Source organism: Bufo gargarizans, chromosome 3, assembly GCF_014858855.1.
Source record: "Bufo gargarizans isolate SCDJY-AF-19 chromosome 3, ASM1485885v1, whole genome shotgun sequence".
Classification (NCBI taxonomy): domain Eukaryota; kingdom Metazoa; phylum Chordata; class Amphibia; order Anura; family Bufonidae; genus Bufo; species Bufo gargarizans.
This window is the reverse complement of record NC_058082.1, coordinates 289774211-289786426: the sequence shown is the minus strand read 5'-3', so window position 1 is coordinate 289786426 and position 12216 is coordinate 289774211. Positions and strand designations below refer to the sequence as shown.

The 12216-nt window shown below is 44.9% G+C and overlaps 1 protein-coding gene across 2 annotated transcripts in view; it reads left to right on the top strand.

Moving 5' to 3' along the window:
* The window catches only part of BRIP1 (BRCA1 interacting helicase 1), a 298550-nt gene that overhangs the window by 26863 nt on the left and 259471 nt on the right, over positions 1 to 12216 (top strand). For both annotated transcript variants that reach the window (XM_044285209.1, XM_044285208.1), the window contains exon 6: positions 2551 to 2703. In XM_044285209.1, the coding sequence (XP_044141144.1) occupies positions 2551 to 2703 (153 nt within the window). The remainder of the gene's footprint in view (positions 1 to 2550; positions 2704 to 12216) is intronic.

Here is a 12216-nt window from a genome sequence, read left to right as displayed (position 1 = left end):
TACCGTTTACAGAGAACTGTATATTTACATCCTTATTGTCTTTTCTGATTAGTTGTGGTTTAGTCAGGTCACAACATACCTCGTCTATCATACTTAGTTACTACTGCTCCCCATTACAAATGGCTTCATTATTTCTGTGCACATTGATGTGTCAGAGAGACAGATGACTTTGTGTTTGACAATGGACGGTGAATTGCTGCAGTCTATAACATAATTGTTTCTCCCTAACAGCTATTTTGCTAATGTTCAATTAAAGTTAAAAATGACGAATACAATGACTTATAATGGCGTACTCATTTACCACTGCCATATGTGGGCAAAATAATTGTTAGTGTACATTTATTTAGTGGGTTGGGCAAGATAAAACTGCACCTATGTAAAAGTAATTATGTGTTCATAATCTTAAAAGTTGCTTAAGGGAGATCTTCATCCTCTGCTGGTCCGTTTTAAATGTATATATGAAAAATAAATCTAACACTGCGCGCTACCGATAAATGTATTAGATATATTAAAATGAGCAGCGCGGTGACGTCACTCGCTCAGACGTGAGCACTAACCAACAGGTAACGGGAATACTTTGCCACCGGCCGGGGCTATATTCCCAATACTTATCGTAATATAAATACAATACTAGCCTATGCTGGCCATCCCCTCCCCTTGGATCCGCTTCTCCTGCTCTATACAGAGAATACAAGAGGAGGACCGCTGCAGAACGTTGCATCTGTACAAACACACGTGCCTTAAGGTAAGGTAGGACTTGGATACTTTATAGCGCGTCTGTGGCATCGCATGTTTGAGCGGTAGATGGCTCTGCAGTTTGTCGGCTGCTCATTTTAATATATTTTAATATATCTAATACATTTATCGGTAGCGCGCAGTGTTACATTTATTTTTCATATATACATTTGTGATCTGTACAGCTAGCCTGCACAGTATCCTCCATAGCAAGCACGGGACTGCTATAACACCGCTGCGATCCTATATATGGTGTAGCGCCAGTTGATCATTTATCTTACACCGTTTTAAATGTATACCGCAACTATAAAACAAAGCAAAATATTCCTAGGAAATAGACCAAAGGCTATTCCCATTGCATAATATGATTTAATAGAAATTTGCGGCACACAGCTTTTTTTTGTCTGCAATTTATGGCATTTTATTCATGTTAGGCTACTTTCACACTTGTGGCAGAGTGATCTGGCAAGCAGTTCCGTCGCCGGAACTGCCTGCCGGATCCAGCAAAATGTATGCCAACTGATGGCATTTTAAGACTGATCAGGATCCTGATCAGTCTTAAAAATGCCTGATCAGTCAGAAAAATGCCGGATTCGTCTTCCTGGTGTCATCCGGCAAAACGGATCCGGCATTTATTAGTTTGACCTTTTTTTTTTTTTTTTTTTTACCTTTTTCCGGCACTAATACATTCCTATGGAAAAAAAATGCCGGATCCGGCATTCAGGCAAGTCTTCTACGGTCAAGTAGCGCTGGATCACCATGATACTTGACCGTAGGAGCTGCATTGAGATAATAGACTGCCGAGGAAGGCCTTGACAGGCCGAAACGTCTGGTCGCCAAATCTAATACATGTGATTAAATTTTGCTTGTGAGATATAACTAGATCATGTGATGTAACATGAATAAAATGCCATAAATTGCATACAAAAAAAGCTGTGTGCTGCAAATTTATATTAAATTGACTACTCCTGACAAGTCCTTGCTGGCACTGCCAATTGCAGTGTGCCTCTACAGCATTGAATAATATGATGGCATATTACTAGGATATGCTGTCACTTTATAGTCAATGGTGGGCCGACCCCTGGGACCTCCACCGATCCTTAGAATATACTAGCCACAGTCCTGTAGACCCTTTATACTCTGAGTGGATTGAAGAGCATGCTATGGATTGTCAAAGATTTCTTCTGAATTTGGAGCCACTTTTTTCCCATTGTGATGCAAAGGAAAAGGCCTTGCAGAGTCCACAATTACCAAATGTGAATTTTGTTTTCAAGTCATCTCCACCATAGAAATGATCTGCTATGTTTGTACATGGCGTTACCACTGCATGCAGTCAAAACTGGGACTTTTAAAATCCAGCAGTCAATGACAATCTGATTTTCATTGCGACAGAATAATTGCTGGTGTCCCCACTCTTTCTAGTGGCAGATTATGGGGGAAAGAAACATCGGTCATGTTTCTTTTCAACATACCCGATCCTTTGTTTCCAAGGGACATAAACATCTCTTGAGCACATGAGAGTCTGAGACTCAGGCGAGCATGCTTATCGGGCGAAGGGTTGGGGTGGGGGTGGGGTCAGGAGGAAAAGCTGTCAACCAGCAGCTGTCTAAAGTGTTGTGTTTTTTTTTTTTTTTTTTTTTAGTATCCCATTTAAAATTATGATTGGGACACATCCAGTAGACAACATTAACCAAGAAAATTAGATACCTTTAATTTTTATGTTACTTGTTTGAAATTTGGCTAGCTAGAAAGTTTTATCTGTCCTTTTATCAGTTTTATCTCTCCTGTTGCTTAAAAATCTGTCCTATATTGCAGACGCGAAAGCGACGCTGTTTTGAGAAAGGGGTTCATTATATTGATGATGATGAAAATGATGGCAACAGCAGTTTATCCCCTAGTTGTTGCAAACAGCAAAAACCTCCCGTTCCATATGCATCTGATGATTCTGCAGCATCTTCTTCAAAGCAGGTTAGTAGCAACTAACTCACACATAGTGAAAAGCGAAATATGAATATGTAAGGCTGCGTTTACATCTCTGGTAAACGTTTCCGGCAGAGAACAGCTTGGCGGAGTTCACCGGATCCAGCATTGCTAGATTTACTAGTTCACCGCATGATCTCGATTGAATGTAATGAGGATCGGCGGTGATCCAGCCACTTTTTGGCATACATGCCAGGTTTTGGTAATACATGAGTCGTACTGCAGGTGTGGACTCCAGATAGCTATTTTTTTTATCTTTATATTCCCATCTATTCTCCCACTGTCAAGGTTAGGAGTCCTCTCCATTATGTTGGCATAACAGGTGAGTCTGGACTGGGTTTACAACGCAGCTTTGAGGGCTGACAGCAGGGGTACTAGAGGGCTGTATGAAAATAAAAAATGGCAATCTAGACTGCAATATCTGCAATACTGCTCATGTAAACTGCTGATAATAGTCTAAGATCATGGTGACAGATTACCTTCAAATTAATCTACTGGAGCATCTGAATGATTCATTTTCTACACATACAAACGTCTTTTTATTTAGCTTAAACTGCAGAAAACCATGACTTCTGTCTTTCATGATGCCATGTTATTTTAGTTAATGAATTTTCCTTCTTTAAGCTAGAAAGTATGTAAACAAGAATGTCTCTCTCTTTCTCTGTTTTATTTTAGTATTTCATGTTTCCAGTTTTGATATTAATGTATGAAATAGAATTCAGGAATTTGAAGAAAGTGCCTGAATATTTAGCTTGATGGCACAAGAGGGTGCTGTAGGCTGCATAAAGTAAATTTGCTCTGTGACAGAACGAATCACCAGTGCAAGGTTTTAGCAGGCTTTGTCCTGATAGTGTATATTTACGGTCCTATTTGATATGGTATTGCATATATTTCATTTTATTTTATTTTATTTTTTTTACCACTGTTAGATAATAAGGTAAGAACTGCATTTGCTGCGCAGAATGATTTCTTAAGTTTACCTCATTACCCTTCTAGCTTATAAAGAAAACTGTTATGTAGTGCACATTTGGGGCCATTCTATTAGAGAAAAACTTGCATATATAAGACAAATTGTAGCATGGTGGCACACATACCCGCTTTGGGGTATCCAGTCCATGAATGTGATGAACCCGAGAGATCTGACTGGCAAATTCCTAAATAAATGTAGAAGGACATATAAACATGTGACATGTTAATTCCTGATCTGAGTGTGTCAAGGGTAGTCATGAGCCTGTATTACCAGATTCTCCTGAGAATTTAAACTCCCGTTTTTCCGGGATTTTAATATTGATGACCATCTTCAGGATAGGCCGTTCAGCTGGTTGGAAAGAAGGCGTTCATTGTTTCCCTGCTCGCCGTTGACATTGCAGCGGTGAGCATGTGTAATTACAAGAAGCCATCCCGCTCACTTCTATAAGACCGCTTCTTCCTATACACTTAAATAGGAAGGAACCGCCTTACTGAAGTGAATCTTAAGGCTTCTTGTAATTGTTTTGGATCTGGTCAAGATACCAGGTAGGTTGATGTACTGCTCCAAATTAGTAGAAAATTGTCTTAACGTGCACAGAGAACTCAAACTCTGACACACCCATTGGAGTCAAAGTAAATCTCTACTTTAATTGTAAGTGTTCACACAGAATATTCCCTCCCGGCTTGAGGTGACTAAATGTGGTGCATTTTTATTGGTTACTGGGAAGCAATAGCAAGCATTCAAGGGGTTAATCTTGCACTTCTTTTTCATCAGGCTGACTTAAGAAATCATCTAACAGCGCAGCTCTGTAGCCCCCTCATTGACATGTACCTTGGGCTTTGGAATGCGCTCATTTCCCCCCCCCCCATCTTCAAGATAGTGGGAAAGCTGTGTGCGCCTGGTGGTACATCCAGGAAGCAGTATTTTTCAACTACTAAGCGGTGTCTGAGCAGAGTGACACAAGTGTATAAAGCAAGTAACTATCCATACTGTTTCAATAGTCCATAACAGTCCCCCCTTGGAAACTCGATTGTAGGCTATCCCTAAAGCCTAGTGAATACATTGTGCATACCCTTTGTATCCTCTTCACCTGCAGTGGCGACAACTTATCTCTAATAGTTAAGCTCCCGGTTTCAGGGCCTATGGTAGTACCCTGGGATTTATCTTACCCTATCTCTGCACGGCATCATAGCTGGGTGGGGGAAGCGCGTTGAATGGCGTTTCCTTTTGTTCTTCCTCATCGTAGAGAAGCATGATAGGCTGCTCATCAGTTTTCTTTATTCTTTTTGAAAGGCGGGTCACGCAAGTAAGAACAAGCTTAATTACCATATATATTATCAATTGTAATAGGGCTACCTGTAATATTCCTTGGACAGTTCCCATGAGCCAACCCCCAATACCTTTAAACCACTTGTCGGAGTTAAGAACGGAGAATGTATCAGACCACCATGTATCTTTATCAGCTTTATGTGTGTCCAGCCATTTATCCCTTAGATCCGCCATTTTCTCTAGACCCACCTTAACTTGCAAATTACCCCGCGGGTCTATGTAATGGCAACATGCGGGTCCCACAACCTGGCACATACCTCCATGTTTAGCTTTAACATAGTCTAGAACTAATGTGTATTGGTTGGTGACAACGATCAACTGGTTCTGCACGATGTTCGAGGTATTCATATGTCTGATCACTTCCCATGTTTAATCATCTAGATAATCAGTTGCTACCACCAAATGATCCCACATCTGCACTACCACGGGATATATGAAACGGGTACTGAGAACTTTTATTGGGAATGCTCATTTCTACAACATGTGGCTTGCCGTTTGGTCTGGGTGTGTTATCTTTGGGCCTACGGTACAAGGTGTGTTTAGGAATAGCAATTATGTAAATTGGTTCGGATTGCGATCTGTGGATGGCACTGTTACAGGGGGGGGGGGGGGGGATCTGTGAATGGCACTGTTATGGGCTGGGGGGGGGGGGGTCTGTGCATGGCACTGTTATGGGCTGGGGGGGTCTGTGGATGGCACATATATAACAGTGCCACCCACAGACCCCCCCCCCCCCCAGCCCATAACAGTGCCATCCACGGATCCCCCCTGTAACAGTGCCATCCACAGATCCCCCCCTGTAACAGTGTCAGCCACAGTCCCCCCCCCCTGTAACAGTGCAAGCCACAGATCCCCCCCCCATAACAGTGTCAGTTATCCACAGATCCCCCCATAACAGTGTCAGTTATCCACAGATCCCCCCATAACAGTGTCTGTCATCCACAGATCCCCCCATAACAGTGTCCGTCATCCACAGATCCCCCCATAACAGTGTCCGTCATCCACAGATCCCCCCATAACAGTGTCCGTCATCCACAGATCCCCCCCATAAAAGTGTCCGTCATCCACAGATCCCCCAATAACAGTGTCCGTCATCCACAGATCCCCCCTATAACAGTGTCCGTCATCCACAGATCCCCCCTATAACAGTGTCCGTCATCCACAGATCCCCCTATAACAGTGTCCGTCATCCACAGATCCCCCCCATAACAGTTTCCGTCATCCACATATTCCCCCATAACAGTGTCCGTCATCCACAGATTCCCCCATAACAGTGTCCGTCATCCACAGATTCCCCCATAACAGTGTCCGTCATCCACAGATTCCCCCATAACAGTGTCCGTCATCCACAGATTCCCCCATAACAGTGTCCGTCATCCACAGATTCCCCCATAACAGTGTCCGTCATCCACAGATTCCCCCATAACAGTGTCCGTCATCCACAGATTCCCCCATAACAGTGTCCGTCATCCACAGATTCCCCCATAACAGTGTCCGTCATCCACAGATTCCCCCATAACAGTGTCCGTCATCCACAGATTCCCCCATAACAGTGTCTGTCATCCACAGATCCCCCCCCATAACAGTGTCAGTCATCCACAGATCCCCAGTAATAGTGCCATCCACAGACCACCATTAGTTCCAAACCCACCAAACACACAGCACACCTTTTGGTTAAAAATATTTTTTTTCTTATTTTCCTCCCCAAAAACCTAGGTGCGTCTTATGGGCCGGTGCGTCTTATAGGGCGAAAAATACGGTATTATTGTAGGGGAAAGCTTGGGATCTAGTAATCACCTGTCAGTGTGGTTTGCTATGTACAGTGACTGAGTCACACCACACAAAAATAAAAGTTTTAGATTTTAGAAAAACTGACTTTTCTAAAATTAGATTAGAGGTATACGAGTCTCTATCAGATTGGAACAGTTTCAATGGAGTCCAGGAGAAATGGGACTACTTAAAAGTGGCACTATTGAAAACAACAGATAATTGCATTAGGGTAGTCAGTAAAAGCAAAAAAAGGAAGAGACCACTGTGGTACTCAGCAGAAGTGGCCAAAATCATTAAAAACAAAAAGATAGCATTTAGTAATTATAAAAAGAAAAAAAACGAGGATAGGGCGGAGGATCTGGGTAACTCCACCAAGTTTTAATTTTTTTTTTTACTCCTTGGATCCTGTTCAAGGGATCTCCTGATTTTGTCACTTGGCTAAATAGAGATGTCTCCAGTTCCTAGGGAGACTACACCCTTCATGCAGAATTCCATTATCTTTGACTGCACCAATAGTTTCGTCTAAGCTAGGGAGTATTCCACCTGAGGTCTGTGCATCTTAGGAATTACTCGATACTGTTCGTTATACCACTACTTGTATTATCAGGGAATCCCCTCCCCTTTCCCTCCTTTCCCTATGTGGTCTTGTCCTTGTTTGTTATCTTTTTTTGTGCAGTATAAGTTGGAGCTTTCTACACCTCTCCACCCGTTGCTGAGATTATGAGATTCTATTACAATGGAAGTCGGGATCTTGAGTTATGTTTCCTCATCCATTTCTCTAAAATGTATTTGCATATAGTAAATGCGATTGTCTGAATGTATACAAATACGGTACTCGGCCTCGACTTGCAATCGGACTGCTTTTCATTGTAATGTTCTTATATTGGCTCTTTCTAATAAAAGAATTTGAACAAAAACAAAAAAATGAGGATGACAGGGAAATTTATAAGATTAGGCAGAGAGAGGCCAAGCAAGTTATAAGAGCTTCTAAAGCACAGGCAGAAGAGAATAAGACATTCTTCAGATACATAAATGAAAAAAGGAAACTAAAACAAGGAATTACCAAATTAAAAACAAAAGAAGGAAGGTATGACTTCCGGTTCCGGCGCGCAAATGGAGAGACGCGTGTAAGGAGCTCTCCGTTTGACCGACCCGAACACCTTGAGAACCGCCGCACTCCGGGGCCGGAAGGTACCCACAGAATCCCCTAGAGTTGTAGGGGTCGCTTATGGAGAAATTCGTTGTCAGAGGCGGTTCTCAGAAGGAACCGCGGACACCGCTCCCGCCAGGGGACGACCTGAAAGCCAGGGGCAAGATGGTGCCGGCGGCTGAGAAACGCCACAGGTTCACCCGCTCATCCTCTCAGTCGACCCAGAAAAGTGCAGAGGCATCGGGTTCAGATGAGGAAGAAGGAGAGGGCTGTCTCACCTCGGCTGAGGAGTTAACAGCCTCATGCAAGTCTATGGCCATAGAAGTGGCTAAACTCCTTGCACCAGACATTAAAGCCTCGCTGGAAGCCACGGTCTCGTCGGCCCTGCAGCAATTGCAGTCTGATGTGGCACAGCATACCTCACAGATCGCAGAAGTGGAACAGAGAGTGGCACTAGTGGAGGATGATCTGGCAAAGGCTCGGAGTAGCGTCCGGGATCTCCTGCGTGACAACCATTACCTAAAGGAGAAGTTAGACGACTTAGAGAACAGATCCAGGAGGAGTAACCTGCGGATCATAGGCCTCCCAGAATCGATCCCTCCGAATCAACTGGCGGATATATGTGAGGTAGAGATCCCACAAGCGTTGGGTCTGCGGGGCACTTGCACGGTGGAGAGAGCTCACCGCTTGGGGCCGCCATTATCCTCAGGACAGAGGAACAGTAATACGAGACCTAGAGCCGCGATTGTTAAATATTTGAACTATGCCGCGAAGGAAGCTATCCTGGCGAAATTCCGACGCAATGCGTGGCCCTTAATGATTCGGGGCAGCAGGATCCTCCTATTCAGCGATTACTCTGCAGAAGTAGCCAAGCGCAGGAGGGAATTCTCGCAAGTCTGCTCTGCTCTAGCCCGAAATAAGGTCAAGTTCGCCTTACAGTACCCTGCAACTCTAAGGATTTTTCGTCAAGATGGGACGGTGGACACTTTCCTGTCGCCGGGAGAAGCAGTGGGGGCGCTGGAATCAGACCCAATGTTCGCCGATTTTATGCCGTTGTCCTCCCAGCGTTCAACTTCCTCGGGCAGAGGTAGAGGAGCCAGCCAGAGGTCGGGGAGATCGGAGCCCAGAGATATAGATCTGGATCCTCGGGAAGGGGATCAGAGCTGAACATGGACAGTCCCGAGCATCGTCCACGTCTGCCTAGGTCACCCTGGAGGGTCACGTGAGATAGCATCGGACTTCATGTTTCATTCATGTTAATGTGTTGATTTCTTTGATTATGCCGAGGTTTATGGGTCGGTGAACGGTGTACTGTAGGAGAGGGTTAATGTTTCGGTCTGAAGTTGGTAGTGACAACTACTACACCGTTAGATGTGCGAAAAAAGTGAAGTCGACAATTGAGTTACTAAAGTTGTGGGGTTGGGTAGGGGGGTATGGGGGGGGGGCTGGGTTTGAACACCAATCTTGATGGGGTTTGATCACAGATGTCTCGGTGCCAATATGTGATACCAGTTTTTTACCTGTTCCTGATGGTTTCTCCTGCTGAGAACGCGAACTCAGTGTCAGTAGTATGCGGGTAGCCTCGTGGAATGTTAAGGGGTTGCGATCCCCTACGAAGCGAATGGCGGTGCTGCGCCACCTCAAAAAACTCAATATAGATGTGGCATTCCTGCAGGAGACCCATTTGGAAGAGGCTGATTTTGATAGGATGCGTAGATTATGGGTGGGTCAGGTAGTGGGTTCTCCTTCAGTGGGTAAAAAGGCGGGCATTATGGTCCTGTTCCACAAACGTTTACGCTATGATATTTCTTCCATATCCACTGACAATCAAGGGAGATGGATGCGAGTATGTTTGGATTCCCCGATAGGACAGATAGTCTTGCATAATGTCTATGCCCCCAATACCTCTCAGTCTGCCTTTTATAAGTCCTTGGAGAAGGACATCCTGGGAGAGGATTCACCAATGTTATTAGTGGCGGGAGATTTCAATAGGGTGCACAACGAGCAGGAGGATAGGAAGCGAGGGGCCCTTGAGAAGGATTCTCAGCCTAAACGGACCCAGACGTTGCTCCCTTTGTTACAAAATACAGGCCTATGTGATACCTGGCGATACCATCACCCGGTGGATCGCGAGTATACTCACTTTTCCCATGCTCAGGGGTCATGGTCCCGGATTGATTATCTCTTGTCATCTCCGAGGATGTTATCCAGAGTCAAACTAGTAGAGATCCTGGACTTGTTAATCTCGGACCATGCCCCAGTAGTAATGGAACTAGTGGATACGGTCCCCAGGGGGCAGGACTTTACATGGAAAATGCCTCAGCACTTGTCCAGGATAATGCAGAGCAGGCGACCAATCAAAACCTATTCTGGGATGCGGCTAAGGCGGTACTTAGGGGCCGAATAATGTCTTATTCGATAGGGAAAAAGAAGTAGGCGAGACAGAAGTTTGATGATGCCACTCGGAGAGTACGGGAGTCATACACTCAGTTCTTACAAAACCCTACAGCCCCCAACAAAGTTCTATGGGTCACGGCCAAACATAATTTTGACTATTGTCAGGAAAGTAAGGAGAAGTGGTTTGGAGATTACCAGAAAGCTAAGTTTTTTCGTGTAGGCTGGTCGGCTATTAGCTAATCTCACACGCCCATTCGTGGAGATACTAGGAGACTATTTCCGAGCATTATATGCAGGGGATCCCCCCCCGTTCCCATGAAGCGAGGGATCTCTTAGAGAGGGTGGGCTTGCCACGATTGACAAACAAGGCGGTGGAAACGCTAAGTCAGGATGTTACTGAGGAGGAGCTAGAGACGACAATCAAATCCCTGTCAAATTGTAAGGCTCCGTGTCCTGATGGGTTCCCGGCGGAATTCTACAAGGCCATGATCCCAGAACTTTCCTCGACGTTGATTGGACTGTTTAATAACATCATGGCAGGGGGTAGCTTACCCGACTCGGGCAAAATGGCCTATATTAAGGTCCTCCCGAAGCCGGGTAGAGATCTGACGCAGCCCAGCGCTTATAGACCGATTTCATTGATCAATCAGGATGTCAAGATTCTGTCAAAAATTCTAGCCAATAGGTTATCCATTTGCATACCTGACCTAATTGGCTCACACCAGGTAGGGTTCATGAAGGGTAGGTCTGCGGTAACTAATATACGCAAGGTCCTAGCAGTCCTAAGTAGATATGGGGATTCTAAAAGTGGGCCTTCTCCAGCGTTATTGGCAGTAGATGCCGAGAAGGCATTTGATAATGTCGACTGGCAATGGTTGGATATGGTCCTGGATAGAGTCAACATCATGGGGCGCTTCTGGAATTTTCTGAAAGCTCTCTATGGTAACCCCCAGGCACGAGTGAGTGTTCCGGGCTTTCTATCTGAACCAATTACGCTGGAGAAGGGTACGCGGCAGGGATGCCCTTTGTCCCCGTTGCTTTTCAACTTAGCAATGGAACTCTTGGCGAGATGGCTGATTAATTCGGACATCTTTGAGGACATCAAGATAGGGGCCAAGGTGCTCAAAGTCAGTTGCTTTGCTGACGACATCTTGCTATATCTTGGTTCCCCGGAACTTCAGTTAGAAAGGACTCTAGAGGCTTTGAATCTGTACGGCAGGGCCACGGGGTATAGAGTTAACGTGGGAAAAAGCCAGCTCCTATTCCTGGACCAACGGTCGCCGGTAGCGAAACGTTTACAAAATAGGGTGGAAGTCCGGAGGGACTATCTGACCTATTTGGGCATTAAGATAGGTCGCACCCCAGCGTCAATATATAATTTGAATTATCCCCCTCTATTCCTCAAAATAGAGAATGAATTAGAGAAATGGCAGGAATTACCCTTGTCGGTGTGTGGGAGGGCGCACTTAATCAAAATGGTAAGTTTCCCAAAGCTACTCTACCCACTTCAGACTATTCCATTGCTGCTGAAGCACACTGATGTTGTCAGGATGCAGAGAGTGTTTAACCGCTTTCTCTGGAAGACGAAGAGGCCTCGCATAGCCTACGCTAAATTAACATTACTGAAGGATGAAGGGGGGTTGCAATTGCCGAATATTCGTCACTATAACCTGGCGTCGCTTTTCAGGCATGTGCGCTATTGGGTGTGGGGCACGAGACACTATTCGGCGATTACCATTGAAAGGGAATTAGCGGAGGGGGAAAATCTAGAGGCCCTATTACACACCAGGATGAAAGACATACCGGTGTCAATTAGGCAGTCTATTTTATTAAAGGATACCATAATGGCGTGGAAGGCAATTAGGAAGATTTATGGGCTTCCCTA